The sequence below is a fragment of the Mercenaria mercenaria genome, chromosome 12 (assembly GCF_021730395.1).
Source record: "Mercenaria mercenaria strain notata chromosome 12, MADL_Memer_1, whole genome shotgun sequence".
Classification (NCBI taxonomy): Eukaryota; Metazoa; Mollusca; class Bivalvia; order Venerida; family Veneridae; genus Mercenaria; species Mercenaria mercenaria.
The window spans coordinates 32,738,804-32,760,161 of NC_069372.1; the positions used below are offsets into that span (position 1 = coordinate 32,738,804).

General features: G+C 37.4%; 1 protein-coding gene across 1 annotated transcript; it reads right to left on the minus strand.

Annotated features, from left to right (window-relative positions):
• Window positions 1–613: 613 nt before the first annotated feature.
• Window positions 614–20,701, minus strand: LOC123533916 (GPN-loop GTPase 1-like). Its single transcript, XM_045315896.2, has 11 exons — window positions 20,528–20,701; window positions 13,788–13,881; window positions 10,907–10,946; window positions 10,660–10,767; window positions 10,047–10,125; window positions 7,876–8,016; window positions 6,018–6,164; window positions 3,601–3,683; window positions 3,088–3,209; window positions 2,331–2,429; window positions 614–857 (listed from the first exon to the last, which is right to left on the minus strand). The coding sequence occupies exons 1-11, from the start codon at window positions 20,681–20,683 to the stop codon at window positions 754–756; spliced, it is 1,173 nt and encodes a 390-aa protein (XP_045171831.2). The 5' UTR covers window positions 20,684–20,701; the 3' UTR covers window positions 614–753.
• Between the last annotated feature and the right edge of the window lie 657 nt (window positions 20,702–21,358).

A 21,358-nucleotide genomic window follows, 5' to 3' on the forward strand; every position in this document is an offset into this window, starting at 1 on the left:
TCAGTGAATTGGTATCTGCCACCAAAAGTGGTAAAACTTTTCATACCTAAATACATTTAGGTATGAAATTCTATTAATTGACTACTTAGTTATGTTGGATTGTAAGGATTTAAAAACAGTTAAAGGGCAATAATTCCAGTTAGTCAAGATACCCTGACAAAAGTTGAATGTGAGTAACTTCCCTGCAGTGAACTGTATTCATATAAATTTCATCAAGATTGATCAATGGGTCACTTTGTAATGTGGGAATTTAGAAATAACTAATGCAGTCTTGATGAAATTTATATGAATATAGTTCACTGTAGGGAAGTTACGCACATTTAACTTTTAAAAGAGATTATGATGAGAGTTGTGCATGCACCACTGCCAAATAGTGATCTACATTTTTATTATGTTTCATGAATCATCAATAGGTTACTTAGACACAATAATAAATCATTGTTCTTCAACAAATCAAGATGTAAATCTGCTTTTACTGAGTCAAGAGAGATAATAAGCAAAACATTTTCCATTTAACAAGAGAGCCATAATGGCCCTATATTGCTTACCTAACTCAAATGGGTACAAGTTGCTTATAGCCAAATTGGTCTCAAGACATCAACAACATACTCTCTAGCCTTTGAACAATCTCTTTGCACAAATAATTTAAAATGTCAACAAATAAAACAAATAGTCACTGCAAATTGTATGGAAATGACATGGGATGTTTATTTACAATGCAGTCAATGACAAATAAAAACAGTGTTTATTGAATCACGTGTTGTTTTGTTCCAGTTTGTCAGCTTTTTGTTGTTGTCGTGACTTCTGACTGTCCAGGTAGTTCTTGAACGACTCGTATTCTCGAACTTCATCCTCATCTGCAAATACAACAACCAAAGGTCTCAATCAAATAACTTATACATCATGCCCTTTTAAACTGATAACAAATATATATATAATGATTAGTATTAAGTAAAAGAGAAACAGGTACTCAGGAATACATACAGGACTCCATAACAGAAATTTTGAACACCATTTCTAAAGAAGGTGCTGTTCTGCAAGACTGTTTAATTTGATGCAGCACAATTATTTTTGAAACTGATAATCCAGTTATCCAATAGCAAGCTTGTTGTCAAAACATGGTTAGGAAGCTTGTAATAACATAAATAGCAAGCTTGTTGTCATAATAGAGTTGCGAAGGTTTCAATATTCAACAAGTAAGAAATTAACAACACATAATGTAGACTTCATTACATCATTTCTTCCAGTGTTGCAAATGACACTTTATTTCGTTAAAATGTACTGAAGAACAAGAAAAACAACTGTCACAGTAAACGATATATGCCTCCCACCCCATTCCCCAAGCAGATTTCGACATAAAAGCCTAATTGAATGAGAGCAGTAAATATGGTGCCATATGAATTATGAATGAAAATGTGGAAGAAAAAATACCTAATTGTAACAAGGTTTCGGCCTAAATTTGTGCAAGACTTTGACCTCTGACCTAAAAATTAATAGGATTACCTGTTCTTGTTCAAACTGCCTATCAAGTTTGAGGTTTCTGGGCTGAAGCATTTTTTAAGTTATTGACCAGTGAGTGATTTTCAGCCCAAGGTCACAAAGACCTTGATCTCTGAGTAACCGACCTCAAATCGAGAGGTCACTTGCCAGTCAACACTAACCTGCCTACCAAGTCTGAGGTTCCAGCACCAAAGTGTTTTTCAGTTATTGACTGGAAACAGATTTTCAGCTCAAGGTCACCACAGTCTTGGCCTTTCGGTAACAAAACTCAAAACTGACAGGGGTCATCTACCTGTCATGACCAACCTGCCTACGAAGTTCCAGATCCTGCACCAAAGCATTCTTCAGTTACCAATGGAAACTGATTTTCAGCTCAAGGTAACCTCAAACCTTAACCTGTGTGCAAATGACATGAAAAAATCTCTAGTAGTCTTCTCCTGGTCACAACCAACCCGTCTAACAACTTAGAGATTCCTGCACCTAAGCATTCTTCATTTATTGACCAGAGACAAAGTTTCAGCTCAAGGTCACTGCCAAGCAACTGAACTCGAAATCAAATGGTTCATCGCTCATCACAATCAACCTGCCTACAAGTCTGCGGTTCTAGTGTAGAAGTGTTCGTCAGTTATCAATTCGGAAACTAAGGGGACAGACAGACAGACATATGGTCAAATTACTTTATGCCGCCCTTTGGGGGTGAAGAAATACAAGTATTCAACATCATTTATATACAGATCAGTACCAATAATATATTGAATAATACCACAGACAAGCTAATAAATATTAAATGTTGCCATAGATAGGCTGATATATATTAAATATTGCCATACCGACTGGGTCATCTTGCCTGAAATCCTCCTCACTGTCCTCGTCTTCTTCCTCATCAATACCTCGATTTATTGTCAGCTTTGATGTCCTCAACCGCATACCTGCAAGTATCATCACCAGACCATGATTCATTCTTTTTAAATATTTGATGTATTCAGCTTCACACACAATCAGCATACACCTGTATCTTGATTTATCAACGGTGACCAATTGTTCTGCATATTTCAGGTTTCATCCAAGTGGCTGTGATGTACTAGCAAAGTATGGTGTATTTCAACAAGATACCAGGTTAATACAACAAATACAGCCACATGTCCATGTTTCACAATACATCTGCTAAATCAATAAAGTTAGTTCAATGCTGCTGAACTGCATTACACACAGATACTGGTTCATCATTTGTATATATACTCAGATCTCTGTTATCATGTCTCACAAATAAGCAGTTACATTTTGGTCTTTTTTAACTGATTTTGTTCCTAGAAGTATACATTTTCTCTCTGAACTTTAACTGGATCACAAGGATAAAATGAACAGTAAAAGTTTATCCATATGTTGGATCCATTGAAGTAGAAACAAATTTGTAGTTCAAATTTCCATAGCTAAATATTACTGCTCAAATTTGACGTATGTGTAACCACCTCTTGCAAAATCATTAATGTAATATAGATCTTAATACATGCTTACAACAAAAAGCCTTACAAAAACATCAATCAAGCCTGTAATGCACTGACAAGTCTATAATGATGACAAACTCACCTTCAGTCTCCATTAGTTCTTCCTCTCTATCTTTCACCACCTTATCTAATTCTTTTTCTTTCCTCTTTCTATCTTTTTCTTTAACTGCCTTCTTCTTTCTCTCTAACATTGGCTTGTAATCTCTGAAATGTTGTTTACGAACATATTAAAGGAACATTAAAATGACATGTTTTGTGTTTGCTGGTATTGTTGAGTTCCTAGTCACATTGCTAGCTAGGACTGTATGATAGCTTTTCTGCTCTGTATGTGCAATAAGATGGAATAAGACCACAGGGCTTCTCTTTGTTTTACTTCATCTACTTCGAAAAAAACCCAAAAAAACAGGGTTTACATTAAGGCCCAGGTTCCTTGAAAAGAGAAATTTTCTAAATCGTGTCTATCCATGGCAGTTCTATAGTAACATTAATTACCACTTAAGCTTTCCTTTGAAACAAACATAAAGCTTTTAATTGGTTACCATATTTGAGATAAAAATGAAAGGACTGACTTAGCAAAATAAGAACTGTATATTACTTCTCATATTCCACTGCTGCCTCGTCTACAAGGGAGAAAAACTTCTGTACACCTTCACCAGTTACAGCAGACACACCCACTGACTGAAAATATCATAGAGAACAATACTTAAAACTTTTTTTCTGAGGGAAATTTTTCCTAGAAATAATGTATTACCAACTTAAATGTCATTTCTTAAAGAAACCCATACATAATGAACACATTTCAATTCCTGATTTTTAGAATTACATGACTATGTAAAAGGTTTATGGGGTTATAATGAATTCAATCCATTCATCCATTTCAGAGTTATTGAACAGACAACAACAGTTAAGTCAAAAAAGAGGCCATAACTCTCCCAAAAATTATTGTAACGGAAATGGAAATTTGCCTGTATTTTATGATCATGTACCTCTGTACTTAAAACTAGAGCTATCACTAAAGGTGATGAATGTACCCCCCGCATGCACTGATACAGTACATTGCAATTTGACACACACAAGACTGCATAATTATGTGGACTGTATGTATATAGACTGTATGTATACAGTATAGTAACAAAAAACAAAGTCCCATAACTATGCAGAATATTTATCTAAAAGAATGTAACATGCCCCATGCACAACTATGGTTGGTACTGATCACTTGTGTGAAGTTTCATTAAATTGTGTGCAAGGGTTTGGTAGATTAGGCATGCACAAGATTGCATATGCAGACTGTATGTACATAGTATGTTAACAAGAAACAAAGTCCCATAACTCTGCAATTTTTGTCGCTGAAAGAACCTAACATGCCCCATGCACAACTACTGTTGTTACTGATCACTTGTGTGAAGTTTCATTAAATTGTGTCAAGGGGATGAGGAGAGATGGTGCCAACAGATTGTGTCTATGTCTATAGTATAGTAACAAAAAAACAAAGTCCCATAACTCTGGAAAAAAAATTTCTGAAAGAACCTAACATGCCCCATGCACAACTACTGTTGTTACTGATCACTTGTGTGAAGTTTCATTAAATTGTGTCAAGGGGATGAGGAGAGATGCTGCGCACAAGATTGTGTCTATGTATATAGTATAGTAACAAAAAACAAAGTCCCATAACTCTGCAAATTTTTTTTCTAAAAGAACCTAACATGCCCCATGCACAACTACTGTTGGTACTGATCACTTGTGTAAAGTTTCATTAAATTGTGTCCAGGGAATGAGGAGAGGTGGTGCGCACAAGATTGTGTCTACGTATATAGTATAGTAACAAAAAAACAAAGTCCCATAACTCTGCAAATTTTTTTTCTAAAAGAACCTAACATGCCCCATGCACAACTACTGTTGGTACTGATCACTTGTGTGAAGTTTCATTAAATTCTGTCAAGGGGATAAGGAGAGATGGTGCGCACAAGATTGCGTCTACTGACAGACGGACAGACGACCAGACGGACAGACAGACAGACGGACAGACAGACAGACAGACAACCTGAAACCAGTATACCCCCCTTACAACTTTGTTGTCGGGGGGTACAATGAATTAAACCCATTAATCCTTTCAAGAGTTACTGAATGTACAACCAAATTTTAAGTCAAAAGGGGGCCACTTATCTACCCTCAAAACTGTGGATTGTAAATCAAAATCAAACTTTGGCTGCATTTAGATTTAATAATCACAGACCTGTCTACTAAAACTGAAATCAATCTATTTATCCTGTGAAAAGTTATCGGACAACAGCATTTAATCTTAAATTTAAAAAGGGACTATAATTCTGAAAAAAAAAGTGGATTGTAAACAAAATCATCATCAACCTGTATCTTATGACCTATGTACCAAAAATGAAATCAATCTACCCATGCTTTCAAGAGTTATGAAAGATGCAAGGATGGATGGATGCACTGTTCCATCATGGGTGGGAAGCTCAGCAGAACCACCGGACTTCCGTAAATCAAATGGATAGCTTCCTCACATGAAGAATTCAATGCCCTAAGTGAAGCTTGAGCCCACATTAATGAGGGTCAAGTGATTTGAAGTGAGCAATCTTAACTGCTCCACTATAGAGGCCTCTTTCAAAGTTATGGCCTGGGCAAGAACATGTCCACAATGTTATCAAACAAACAGATAGACAGAGTCATTATTATAAAGCTTCCACAAAAAGATGGCCCTAATAAAGGACTCTTAACCATCTGCATGTGTAATAGGTATACTAATCATACACATATACTTACATGACACATTGCAGTATTGAGATAAACATTACAGATACTATGATTTACATGTGAGATATTAATGAAAGTTTATTCAGTGACTAGCCCTCAGTTACACAAGTAACTGGACACAGTGAGTAAAAGTCTAAATTTTTTTATTTTGTCTACTACATACAAAACTGATATAGATATGCAGTATCTATCTTTGCATTACACTCTGACTAACAGTTAACCTAGATACATACTTACTTTTAGTGTAGCGTAAAACTCATCTAAGACAAGACTCATTGATCGTGTCAGATTTGACGTGTAGGATGTTTCATGCTCTAATGCTTCCTGGAATGTCTCAAAGTCAGTCATCCATTCCACTGCAAACTGGTTACTTACAATGTCTATCTAAAATGTCAAAATGTTGATATATTATATATGCTTAAGGCCACAAGGAGATGAGCAAAATCCTCAAGTGATCCAAGGTTTAAGTAATTCAAGGTTTAAGTGATCCAAGGTTTAAGTAATTCAAGGTTCAAATGATCCAAACAGAAAATGCAATGAAATCACCTCCAAAGTACACAAACTTTGAGACATTCATACTAAAGTGAACAAAGTTTCCAAGTATTACAAAAATGATAGGATAAACTACACAAGCTTTGAATGATAATCAACATTCTAGGAGTGAATCTTTCTCATATCGTCATCTTCTAGTAGAATGCAGTATTTATTTATTATACCTCAAAGGTAGTAGTAGGGAATAGTTTTCTGAAATCATTAAAAAAATTTCATTCAACAAATAGTGTAACAAATTTCATGGCTGACATGTATTGTGAAGAATTCTCTGCAAAAGGTCTGCTGTGGATAATACTCTAAGGGCGTCGTCTGTTGTGGATCATACTTTTGGGTGAGGTATATTGTGGAGAACACTCTAGGGGTGAGGTCTGTTGTGGAGAATACTCTTGGGTGAGGTCTGTTGTGGAGAACACTCTAGGGGTGAGTCTATTGTGGAGAATACTCTAGGGGTGAGGTCTATTGTGAAGAACATTCTAGGGGTGAGGTCTGTTGTGGAGAATACTCTAGGGGTAAACTCTGTTCTGGAGAATACTCTAGGGGTGAGGTTTGTTGTGAAGAGTACTCTAGGGGTGAGGTCTATTGTGGAGAATATTCTAGGGATGAGGTCTATTGTGGAGAATACTCTTGGGATGAGGTCTATTGTGGAGAATACTCTAGGGGTGAGGTCTATTGTGGAGAATACTCTATGGGTGAGGTCTATTGTGGAGAATACTCTAGGGGTGAGGTCTATTGTGGAGAATACTCTAGGGGTGAGGTCTATTGTGGAGAATACTCTAGGGGTAAGGTCTGTTGTAGAGAATACTCAAGGGGTGAGGCCTATTGTGGAGAATACTCTAGGGTGAGGTCTTTTGTGGAGAATACTATAGGGGTGAGGTCTGCTGCGGAGAAAACTCTACAGGCAAGGAATTTTGTGGATAATGTTCTAGGGGCATGGCCTTCTGTGGATAATACTCTAGGAGTGAGTCTGTTGTGGAGAATAGGGGTGAGGTCTGTGGATAATATTCTAGGGGCAGGGTGTTGAATAAAAAAAATACTCTAGGGGTGAGTCTATTGTGGAGAATATTGAAGGTGTGAGGACTGTTATGGATAATATTCTAGGGGCATGGTCTTCTGTGGAAAATACTCTACGGGTGAGGTTTGTTACGGAGAATACTCTTGGGGTGAGTTATGCTGTGGATAATACTCTAGGGGTGAGGTCTATTGTGGATAATACTCTAGGGGCATGGTCTCCTGTGGATAATATTCTAGGGGCATGGCCTTCTGTGGATAATACTCAACGGGAGAGGTCTTTTATGGAGAATACATGTACTCTAGGGGTGAGGTATGCTGTGGATAATACTCTAGCGGCATGGTCTGTTGTAGAGAACACTCTTGGTGTGTGGTCTTTTGTGCAGAATACTCTAAGACATGATCTGTTGTGGATGATACTCTAGGGGACAGTCTGTTGTAGAGAATACTTTAGGGAGGAGAAATCAAGCTATAGAGAATGCTCAAGAGATAGGATGTTAAATGGAACTCTATGAGTGAGTTATACAGTACATACCTTGTTCATCGCTACAATGAATGGCAGCTTAGTTTTGTACAGGATACTGCAGGCATACGTCATGTTTGACATAAAGGTTACAGGACTAACACTGCGTGATGTGTCCATTACATACACAACTACAGTTGGAAATGATGATGCCTGAAGGAAAAACAATCAAATTTTTTAATCGCAATTATTGCACATGTAGGCCAATGTAAAAAAAAAGTTTCATTTTTAAACTAATACAACATCTGATGTCCTTGGAATTAGTAACTCCCTCTTTGTTATAATCCAGAATTTTATCTAGTAATCCATTTAGCATAATATCTGGTATTCCATAAATAATATCTAATATTTCATCCAGCAAAATATCTAGTATTCAATACAGTATACGGGGTATTTCATCCAGCATAATATCTGGTGTTCTATCCATAATCTCTAGTATTCAATTCAGCATAACATCTGGTACTCTATCCAGCATAGTACCTGAAATATTTTTAAGATAACTACAACATGGAACATTTACACATTTCACATGAATTTTTAACTAGGTCAAGGACCATAACTCTAGTCTGGCTAAGTGAAGTTCCAAACAGAACACCAGGTGCACACCAGAGATACATGTGACATAAACTTGTATGCCCTTAATGCATAAAAAATGATCAAGTGTGAAAGAACTATAATCAGATGTTAAAATGAAATGGAAATCAATGGCTGCTGTGAAACATTCTCCTATCTGCACAACTTTGCAGAGAACCACAAGTATCAACATAAATACTTCACTAGTCCACATTAAAATATATGTCTTGAACTTGCATGATATATTTACTCTCAAACCCTGAACAAACGAGAAGATGCTTTTGTAGAAAAGCCCATGTCTCCTCCAAAGCATCAAAAGTAATAGGCAAGAAGTCAACAGAGAACAGGAGTGAAAATCAAAGAGACACTGACGGTTGGCTCAGTGACTGAAATGCAATAGGGATTATCTATTTGGCATGTCCAATCATTCAATGAAGTTTCAATGTTCTGAGTCAAGTGGTTACGGGTTGGAAATGGTTTTTCATGTTCTGGCCCCTGTGACCTTTGATCGAGTGACTTCAAAATCAATAGGGTTTATCTACTCTGTATGTCCAATCATCACATTAAGTTTTAACATTCTGGGTCAAGTGGTTCTCAAGTTATTGATTGGAAATGTTATTCCATGTTCTGGCCCCTTTGAGCTTGACATTCAATTGAGTGATCCCCAAAATCAATAGGGGTCATCTACTCTGTGTATCCAGTCATTCTATGAAGTTTCGACATTCTGGGTCAAGTGGTTCTCAAGTAACTGATTGGAAACAGTTTTCCATGTTCTGGCCCTTGTGACATTGACCTTTGATCAAGCGATCTCAAAAACTACAGAGGTCATCTTCTCTGTAAGTCCTATCATCCTATGAAGTTTGAAGGTTCTGGGTTAAATGGTTGTCAAGTTATTATTGGAAACAGTTTTCCATGTTCAGACCCCTGTGACCTTGACCACTGATCAAACAACCCTAAAAACTACAGGGGTCATTTACTCCATAAGCACTTTCATCCCATGAAGTCTGAATGTTCTAGGTCAAATGATTCTCCAGTTACTGATCGGCAATGAAGTGTGTTGGACGGACAGACAAACGGATGGACAGATAGACAGGGCAAAAACAATATGTCTTCCCCCCCCCCCAACTAAGGGGAGAGACATAAATAACACTAGTGGTGTGCTGATAAGCATTGATGTGATCATCAATGAAAACTTTCATTCCTTAATTTTGATTTCTTAATTTCTCAAAACAAGATAAAACTAGTGTACTGTGTTATATATATATCTATCTGTCTGGTACTGTCACACCTCTCTTTTGAAATGTTATGAACAGACAGTTATAGACACTGCAAACAGTAGTATATAACTGTCTTACTGAAAAATTGCCTTTCCTCATAATCTATAAACATTGCATATAATTGTGAGAATTTTACTAGTCATTAACTTGCAGGATACCAATGAAATACCAAAGTTACTAAACTGTCTGCAATCTAAATATCTAGCAGTTTGTAACACTTTTTAGCCAAGATTTAGATCTATCTAATTTTAATCATCATTAGTCCCTGATCAAGATAAGTACTGCTTAATCAGCATGGAAATTATGCCTGATACCCGGCACTACTGATCATACCAGAGCTTCTGTAATAATAGAGCCAGATGCCGACCATGTAAATACTTCTATCTGTCCTGGGGTGTCTATAATGATATACCTGAAAATACATGTAACATATATATAAGGAAAACCCCAGGTTGTGTTCAGTATATTTCCAGATACAGAAGGCATACTCACATGGCAGAATTACAGTTTCTTCAGTAAGGCTCAAACAGAAATAAATATAAAATATGTGCTAGTGATTCAAGGTCACTACTTGGGTCTTCATGGGTCTAGTACAGGTACATGCACTATAGCTCTCAATATCATATGCCCAGATCAGTAGCATAGCTTTGAATAGCTTTCACTATTCTAGTTGAGCTAAAAATGTGTACCAGTCTCAACACAGCAGCATGCAACTGGTTGTTAGTTAGCAAAGTGAGTTGATAGTGACTATTGGTAAACTGCCAATCTGACTCAAAACTCAAAACCTTGAACTTAATAATATTACTTGCACTCAGTACAGATCATGTATTATCAACTACAGATTTTTACTTGCACACTGTACAGATCATGTATTATCAAATATAGATTTTTACTTGCACAAGGTACAGATCATGGATTGCATATTAAATCAAATACAGATTATTACTTGCACTCAGCTTTGTTCTTCTTTTCTGCAAACTGCATCACTTGATCAAACCTTGTAGCAAACAGATTTAGTGATGTAACAATACCTCCATTTGGTCCAAGGCCATATCTAAACATCTGTTAAGGAATTAATCTTTATCTGACTACTTGCATGAACAGCATAATGAAGTGATTATTATGTATAGTTTTTTTTTATGAATTCCTATGAAGATTATGAGACTAAGACATAAATTCCAGCAAAAGGATACTGCTTCATCACTTCCTTGTAGTTAACAGTGTCTCTTATATCTGAAAATAAACAAGAGGCCCTATAGGGCCTAGTCGCTCACCTGAGGACTGTCACCTTTAAAACTTGTTTCTGACTAAGTTTGGTTAACATCCATGAAGCAGTTCATTAAAAATTATTGCAAGGTATCTCTATTTTTTAACTGTGGCAGCCCCTAAAAGCAGAATCACTTGAACAAATGTAAAAGAGCACCATACAAAGATACTATAGATTAAGTTTGGTGAAGACCCATCAAGCAGTTCATGAGAAAGTCATTTAAAGTTCTTTTTTCTCAATTTTTATCACTAGTGGTCCCTACAAGTGGCCAAGCAACATGAGCAAATCTGAGAGAAGGCCATACAAAGATATGACAGGCCAAGTTTTGTCTTGATCCATCAAACAGTTCATGAGAAGAGGTCATTTATAGGTTTTTCTATTTTTAGCTCTGGAAGCACTTAAAAGGTGTCAAGTGGAACCAGTTGAACAAATTTGCTGGAGCACCACACAAAGATGCTGCAGATGAAGTTTGGTGAAGGTCTAACAAGAAGTTCATGATCAGGAGCTGTTCAGAGTTTTTTTCCTTTTTTTAAGCTCTGGCAGCCCCTGAAAAGGATAAACCTAAACCATTTGTAAGAACTTGAGAGATGACTATACCAGGATGCTACTGACCAAATTTGGTGAACATCTATCAACTGGTTCCTGAGAAATTGTTTTAATGTTTTTAAATATGAACCATTAGAACACATTTCAGACAGGACCATACAAGGGTGTTACAGAGCAAGTTTGGTAAAGATCCATCAAGTGGTCTGTGGCTAGAAGTTTTTTTTTTCTTCTACTTTCTAAAAGAGGCCCAGCTGTATTGACAGTGTACTATACTATACATGGATGCTACAGAAAGAGTTTGGTGAAGATCCACAGATTTGATCATGAGGTATTGTTTAAAGTGTTTTTTATTTTTATTTTTAGCTCTGACAGCCCTAAAAGGGGCCAAACAGAATCATTTGAAACAAGAGCTGTCTTCATAGGATGACACATGCCCCCGATGGCACTCTGAATGAATAGTTATGGCCGATGTTAGAGTTTAGGACCTTTGACCTACGGACATTGGTCTTGCGCGTGACACGTCGTCTTACTGTGCCACACATTCAGGGTAGTTATTTTAAAATCCATGCATGAATGACAAAGATATGGACCGGACATGCCCATCAATGCACTATCATGAAATATGACCTTTAACGTCTAAGTGTGACCCTGACCTTTGAGCTACGGACCTGGGTCTTGCGTGCGACACGTCTTACTGTGGTACACATTCATGCCCAATACTTTTAAAATCCATGCATGAATGACAAAGATATGGACCGGACATGCCCATCAATGCACTATCATGAAAAATGACCTTTAACATCTAAGTGTGACCTTGACCTTTGAGCTACGAACCTGGGTCTTGCATGCGACACGTCGTCTTACTGTGGTACACATTCATGCCAAGTTATTTGAAAATCCATCCATGGATGACAAAGATATGGACCGGACACGCCCATCAATGCACTATCATGAAAAATGACCTTTAACGTCTAAGTGTGACCTTGACCTTTGAGCTACAGACCTGGGTCTTGCGCGCGACACGGCGTCTTACTGTGGTACACATTCATGCCAAGTTATTTGAAAATCCATCCATGGATGACAAAGATATGGAACGGACACGAAAATTGCGGACAGACTGACAGACCGACTGACAGACGGTTCAAAAACTATATGCCTCCCTTCGGGGGCATAAAAACAGAGGAACAACCATACAAGGATGCTACAGGCCAAGTTTGGTGAAGATCCATGAACTGTTTCAGGTAAAGAAGTCATTTCCAAGTTTTTCAATATTCAGCTCTGGCAGTCCCTAAAAGGTGACAAGTTGGACCATTTGAATAAATATGAGAGAGAGATCCATGCCAAGATGCTACAGACCAAATTAAGTGTAATTCTGAACAGTAGTTGAAAGCTACTCGCCCACAGTTTGGATGAAACTTTTCAACATGATTATTTCCACCTATTTTGGCACAGAATGTATATATGAGTGCCCACTTTTTTGAGATTTTTTTTCGCCTAAAATGTGTGGTTAGTACCTTAAAGAGTAGAAGACATTTAAGAGAAAATATTAATGCAGGACGCAACCATCTATACTATTCGCTCATCCTGAACAATGTTCAGGTGAACTAAAAACAACACTTTTTTCAGTTACTTTGTACCTGCATAATATAAAGAAAATAGGAAGCCTTCAACTGTACTTTAAGCAAGCCAATCACTGAATGAATTCCATATCCAGATGGTAACTGAACAATTTATTTCTTATATATACATTTTCGTTTTCTCTTTCTTTCATTCTGAGTTATTGGATTCAATGTTGCATATCTTGAAAGAAACAGATCTTTGAAATGACAAAATTGTCAACCAAAATTGGATGTTGGAACAACAGATATTCTAAAGTTGCATTACAACCCTTACTTTCCTTGGGTAATTTTTGCCAAAATCCACATTTTTCATATGACTATGTAATGCACAGATCATTCAACTGAGCATCTGACCCTTGAAATGTTCCACTTTTGGGATCACAAGATTCATGGGAATTGGTAGGCGTTAGCTGTAAATAGTTTGATCTAAGCCAAAAAATCATCTTTACTGTAAATATTTAAAGACTGAATTATTGTTTTGTAAACCTTCAGGAGACCTTTAGAAGTACCACCTTCAATGTCAATGTAATTTATGAGGAACTGAATGCAGGTACATGTACTGCAAAGAAGTTTGTTTATGGAAATACACTTCAGACTGTAAATGTGAAATAATCACATCTGTTATCTGTTATCAAAGCTTACCAATGTTTGCTGGAAATGGTACTTCGTGGACTGCTGGGTCTAAATTTATCACATAAGGTGGCATTTTATTGGCATGTAAGTGTCCAACAATTCTCTGAAAATGAGACAAGACTAACAATTACATTGAGAGGAAAATCCTATTCCAGAAACTGCTGTCAAACACTTAGCATTTTGTCACATGGACTAACCGGTATAGATAAGTACGTAAGACACACAATTACAGTTAACTTTCTATAAAAAAAAAACTTTGAAAAAGAAATTTGATACTGCCCTATTATATGTAATAAAAGGTCAAATGTATATTTTCAAGCAGTTTGAAAGCAACAGACTATATGAGACTAGGTTATAAAATTCCACAATGAAAATTTATTCTAGAGGAGGTAATATGCCACACCCATCTGAATAAACAAAAGAAAACAAACAAAATTGAAAATCTCCAAATAAGAGCAGTCAGATTTGTTACTAATAACTGTGATATGACCCCAGGCACAGTTACCAGTATTCTGACCAAACTAAATTGGAAAAGTCTTGAGAGAAAAAGACAACCCAGTAACCCTATTCTGTTTTACATGATGGTTCATTACCTTGCTGATACAGAATAAGTTCACTATTACAAGTACTTATTTTCCCCAAAAACAATTGTCACGTGGAATTCTTTACCACCATATTAACTAAGTGCTGGCACAATCCTAGGGTTTAAGGCAGAGCTGCTGCATTGGAAACATCATAAACATGTCACTAGGGTTTATCTGTTTAACATTTATAATTAACACACATTTCTTGCACACTAATATATATTAATGTACATACTGAAGACTTTCCAAGCAATTTCTTTTGCCTTTTTTTTTTTACTTATTCTCCTGGATAGATTATCGTTTGCATCAAACTTAAGTTTCATTTGAGTTTGATTTGGCCTGCGTATACATGTCAGAATCATCATCATCTTCAGTAATCACCTCACTCTAAAAGAGTATATGCGCGATTTGATTAAAATACTATACATGCGCAGCCGCAAGGGACAACTATTTACATCTAAAAGACAAAAAGTCTCTCTTTGTACACATTTTAAAAAACTGATAAAACAAAGACTGGCATTTAGAATCTGAATGTGTTGATATTGCTTTGGCACTTGATGGACCTGAGCAGATGTTCCTCCGGATGAATGCCATGGTAGAGTTGGCCTTTTTGGCCATATGGGTTTTCCTAGAGAGATCCGGTGTGACGGTGACTCCGAGATATTAAGCACCTTCTGTAGTTTTCAGCCGGGTTCCATGGATGTTGTATGTGAAGTCAAAAAGACTTTGTTTGTTGGCTATGTGAATAACTTCACACTTGTCAGGATTAAATGACATGAGCCACTCACGTTCCCAGTCTTGCAAACAATCAAGATTGCGTCTTCTTGGCTCCTGATTTGTCTGCACATTAGACAGTCATCTGAAAATAGGCGGACTGTTGATCTGATTCTCAAAGGCATGTCATTGATATACATAAGGAAGAGAAGAGGGCCAAGAACACTGCCCTGTGGGACACTGGATGAAACAAAAGAGACTTCTGAACTAGCACCATCAAGCACTTCTTGTTGTGTGCGACAGTTCTAGAAATTGGCGATCCAAAAATGAATGCTGCCCCCGACTCCGTAGTGATCTAGCTTCGGTATGAGGCGGTGATGACTAACCTTATTTAATGCCTTACTAAAATCTAGAAGAATAGCATCTATTTGCTCATTTATAGTAAGAATAAGTTGGGTATCACAGGAACTGAGCTTACAAGTTACAGAGGTCAAGGAGATTGGACGGTAGTTGGAAGGAGTGGAGTGGTTGCCCTTCTTGAACACTGGGGAAACTAGTGCAGTTTTCCAGTCAGATGGTATTTGACCCTGGTCGACAGACAGTTGGAAGAAGCTCATCAGAGGCAAGCTTCAGATGTTTAGAAGAGATCTTGTCTGGCCCCGCAGCTTTGTGTGGTTTGAGCCCTTGTAGAAGTTTAAAAACACCTTTCTCTGTGATGTTGATGGTGCCAGCTGAGGGGATTTTTCTAGATGGCACATTAGGATGGGAGGTGTCATCTTTCTTAGAGAACACAGAGGAAAATTTCTGGTTTAGTATATCAGCTTTCTTCTTGGCTGTGCTGTATGTCATGCCATCTTTCTTCAAAGGAGACATGCCAAAGTTGTCCTTCTTCCTGGATTTGGTATAGTTCAAGAAGACTTTTGGGTTCTCGTGGTCCTCATCTACCTGTAATTGCTGCATACTTTTCCCAGTCTGAAGGGGAGTTAGGACTTCTCAGCTCTCCTGAACCATCAGTGCTTTCATCTAGTTATGTGACGGATGTCTCTGTTTATCCAGGGCTGACTGAATCTCTGTGCACTTTGGTGTGAGGGAACTTCTTCATCCACTATATGTTGGCAGCCAGTTTTGAAAATATCCCAGATGATGTTTACGTGGGTTGTGATTTGTGTTAATTCAATAACAGAGTTTGAAAGTTCTTTGCATTTTTTCCTGATGGTATCTATATTGGCTTTACTCCACATAAGTAGTGTGCATTTCACTGGTTTGCAACAAGGGTGCACATGTTTGTGTCTGGTGATCACTAATTAATGCCAGGTAAGGCTGCACAGCGGTTGATCAGTTCTGGTCTGTTTGTCAGAAAAACATCCAGTGTGTTGTTGCCTTTAGTTGGGAAGTCAACAATTTGAGCGGGATCAAGTTCAGGTTCAAGGATTGATAGATTTCTTATATTGATGGCCTTGTATGTTGTTGTCCGACCAGTTTATATCCAGGAGGTTTAAATCACCGGTGACCCATATGGTAGCCTTCTAATACTTTGAGCAAACTGATGATAGTGTTTTGTAGAGTTCTGAAGAATAAGCTTCATCATTATTTGTGGGACGATACGCTGAGCCAATTATCAATGTTTCTTTTTTAATGCATTCTAGCTTCAGAAATAAAATGTCACATTTTATATCTACTTCAACACGTTCACACTGAATGTTGTCTCTGACAAGGATTAGGCTGCCTCCGTACCCATCTTGTCGGTCTTTGCAGTGGCCATTTAATTGTAGTTTGAGTTTGGTGGAAGAATCTCTGCTTTGATTGTGTAGACAAAGAACCATAACTCTGATGTGCATATTGTTAAAGGTAAAAGGTAATGGTAAGTTTTATTTACCATCACTTGGTGCAGGGTTCTCACTAGCAATTTCAAGTTGCAGTCCTGGGACTCCCAAAGCTGAAAAAGTTGCAGTCCCAACTACTGACAAGACTGACGGACAGACTTAAATGTTTCGTCAAAACACAGGCCTCTATTGTACTGTCAAATTAAGTATAGACCTACAGACATTTTGTAATCACAATTCTTCACCCAAATATTGTTAAGGTGCGATGAAAAGGTAAAGGTAAAATAGGTAAAATGTAGTCAAAAATTAATGTAGGACAAAATCACCCCTGCACAACACCCCCCCCCCCCCCCTCCGCCCCATCCCTGCTGTTTCTGATCTTCCTGGACAAAATCACCCTGTGAAATTATCAAGGTGGACAAATCACCCTTGTAAAAATATCAAGTTAGACAAAATTCCTGGTGATAATTTTATCTTTACCTTTTTATTTCAAAATGGAAACGTATATAAACATACAGTGAAAAGAAAATACATTAACAATTACTGCTTTTATTTTAATACTTATTAAAGTTAAAACATTCGGTCTAAAATACATTAAGAATGCACAGTGTCTATGGTCAACATATTAATAAATGCTTCTTCAGTAACATCATCGATTTTGCAGAAAAATAATCACGTTACTAAGACCGGCATAGACAGCATCTTCTCGGACATTCATTCCTAATTATCACTTCTACTAAAAAAGTTCTTTAAAACTGCCTGGTAATTAGTACGTGAGAAAACAATCAGAGTTACTCCAAACACTACGTAATCCGTCGTTAACAATTAGAAATTGTCACCTATGCAATCACGCCGACAATCACATGTATACATTCGAGTTAATTATACATATGCAGTTTATCTCTCGGTGTACTGTAAACGGGCAACGCTGATTGGCTATACCCGGCTATCGGTGACAAGCGAGTGACTCCGCCCACATATTTTGCTCCGAGTCAAACCTTGTGTTTATGTAATCAATTAATTTTCATTGCGTCTCACTACAGAAACGTGCGTCCAGGGAGTCCCAAGCTGCAATAAACACGCGTATACTGGGACCAATTATGCGTACAGGGACGCCTATTTCGGCGTTTCCGAGAACCCTGCTTGGTGAAACAATTAACATAAGCTCTATAGAGCTTTTCTGCGACCCTATATTAAGAACATTTAAAACCAATTATACCTCACCCCCAGCAATTTGCTGGTACCCATTTACAGCTGGGTCGACTGAGGCAATCGTGATAAAGTGCCTTGCCCAAGGACACACCACAATGGGAGTAACAAGGATTCGAACCAGGGGCCTTCATCTCCGTATGAAAATGTCTTAGCCCTCTCGACCAATGCGTCCACGTTAGAATTATGGCCCTTTTTGAAAATTTGAGTTTCTTGGTTAAAATTTTTGTTTAGGTCCACCTTTTCTCAGAAACTATAAAAGCTACAGCTTTGAAACTTTGCACACTTAAATATCATCATTAGATGATAGTCCAAACTAATTTGACGCGATCCTAGGAAATACTGAGATAATTTTTTCATATGGACAATATCCCCACTTGCGCCAAACACTCGAAAGACCAAGATAGTTGAAGCGACTTCCGATGAAATTTTCATCGCTGCCAACGCTTTACATGATATAGTTTAAATGCCTATTATTTCAAAAATTGGCCATAAATTCAAAAAAAACTTACATGTATCGAAAGGGGATTCAATACCTCATTGATTTATGTAAAAATTATCAAATAATATCCAAAATTACGAATTTTCAGGTGATTTAAACCCAAGTATGTACTGTACACGATTAACGTTTAACGTGTACAGTACGCTAATATGTGCAAGCGATAAAACAAATAACTTTACACGACCGTGTACTGTGATTTATCCTCCATTATTTTGGTCCTTCACAGTTTTGACGTTTAGATTTCCCAGTCACAAAAATAATTTTAACAATCTTAACGTCAAATTATTTTGACTACATTAGATGACTAGGTAAGAAAGCACAAAGAGAAACCCAGTGCTAGTAAGACATCCTTATTATTTCTTTTTTGTCTTCTGGCATGTCAGACCCCAGACATTGAACCAAACCCAGGCCCGCCAGGCGCTTCCTGTCCTACCCAGTACCCGTGCGGGATATGTTCCCAAAATGTGTCCTGGTCACAAAAAGGCATCCTGTGTGACAACTGCGAAACTTGGTTTCACACAGACTGCGAAGGCATTGGCAGTCATACTTACGACAAACTCTCAGACTCAAAGTTCAGCTGGTACTGTCAACAGTGCGGCTCGCTAAACCACTCAAGTTCACTGACTGAATCCCTAGATACTCTCAGTGACACTTCTTACTATTCCCCTCTAAGTCACGACCACAGTAAAGTAAGTTTCAGCTTAAATAGCTCTTCTTTCCTCCATGAGCCTCCAGAAACCCCAAAGGCCTCATCTACCCCAATCCCTAAAAAGAAAAAGGTTACTCCCAAACCTAAACTAAAAACATCTGAACGTCTCACAGTCCTTAACATTAATTGTCGTTCTGTCAAAAACAAAATCCCTGAATTACACCTAGTTATTGACCAAATTAAACCAGATGTTATTTGCCTTACAGAAACATGGCTTAAGCCAGACATCAGTTCTTCCGAAATATTTCCTGATAATCTTAATTATAAGGTATATAGGGATGACAGGAGTGAAGGTCAAGGTGGAGGAGTGATGATAGCTATATCTAACTCACTGATCAGCCAAGAACAACCAGACCTCAAGACTTCATGCAACATAACCTGGGCCAAAATTACCATCACTGGCCTTAAAGATATCTTTGTCGGAGCCTACTATAAACCCCAAGAATTAGATGCCGACTCCCTATCCCAACTCTGGTTATCCCTTAGTAAAATACCCAAGGGCAGCATAGTATGGCTACTTGGAGACTTCAATCTCCCCGACATTGACTGGTCAAAAGAGTCCCCTAAACAAACTTGTAAAAACAGATCCTTTTATGAAGAATTTATTGAAAGATATTCCCATTATAATCTTGAACAAATAGTTAAGATCCCAACTAGGTTATCCAACACCCTTGATCTCTTCTTTACAAACCATCCATCCCATGTTCACTTGGTTAAATCCCTACCGAGTCTAGCCACCTCGGATCATGATATTATATTTCATGAATTGAATCTTAATAGGGGCCGCCCAACCCAACCTAGACGCCCTATAAAACTCTACACGAAGGCTAAAGTCTCAGTATCTTTAGAGAGAGGCTGGCGGTGGTCAGTATGTAATTCTGTTGCCTCTGTCCCATTTTAACTGTAGCATACTGTCTTTTTTAGCTTTTATTCTTTTAACATTGTAACATATCAGTTCTTTAACAACTGTTTCTCTGACAGCGCCGCCCAGTGATAGTCGGAAATCGACGGTTGGGTGAAAGATGTAGATGTAGATGTAGGTAGGCCAAGAACCATAACTCTGATGTGCATTTTGTCAGAATAATGACCCTTTTTGTACTTCGAAATTCTATACTATAACTCTTTTTTTTCTTACATACTGACGAGCACTATTGCTCATCCGAAAATACTCTACTTCGTATAAACAAAGGATTTAGTTAAGCTTTCACCTGTACAAATGTAGTTTTTCCAGAACCAGCCATACCAAGTACAATAACACATGTGGGCTTTTCTTCCTCTGCATTACTGGCACCTGGTAATGACCCACTGCATTCACTGACAACTTTTTCTTCCCCATGTGTCGCAATATCTCCTTTTGCTTCCATCTTTGATTTTATACTTCCGGTGAAAAGGTATAGTCTAAATAATTACAAAGCCACTAGACACGTTTGATACTGTTCAGCGTGCCACCTATAGAATTGTTATGTTAAAACGTAAACAAGAAAAAAAAAGTTTTTTTGTGAAACACATTTACACCAACTCTATGAAAATTGACAGCCAAGAACATAATTTGTAGGCGAATAAATCTATAGAATTGGGAATTATTGCTAATATATTCATAATGTATCACAGTGCTGTAAATCACAAAATCCTTAAAATGGCCTTCACATTCTAAACAAAGAAATGTTTCTCAATACCAGGTGAATAGAAGAGTTGTTGATTAACTTTAAACTTGAAAGTCTTTCATTATTGCTTCATCTTTAAAATGTAAATAAAGTAGAAATGAGTAATCTTAAGCATGTTGAAAAATTAATTATTATTTATTTAAACATGAAAATGTTAATTTAAGTTCAATTACCCTTACAAAATTATATTATGCGTCTATAAATCGAAGAAGTAAATCTTAAGTTGTATACTATTCTGCAACTATAAATAATAAGTACTGTAGTTTTAATGAATAAATAGTTCAGTTAATCTTGTTGCCAGACAGTTTTGGATGGCAATTGACAGGTGGTACCAAAAGCTCTTCAAGATGCCATTTAACCTCAGAACCGCATTTT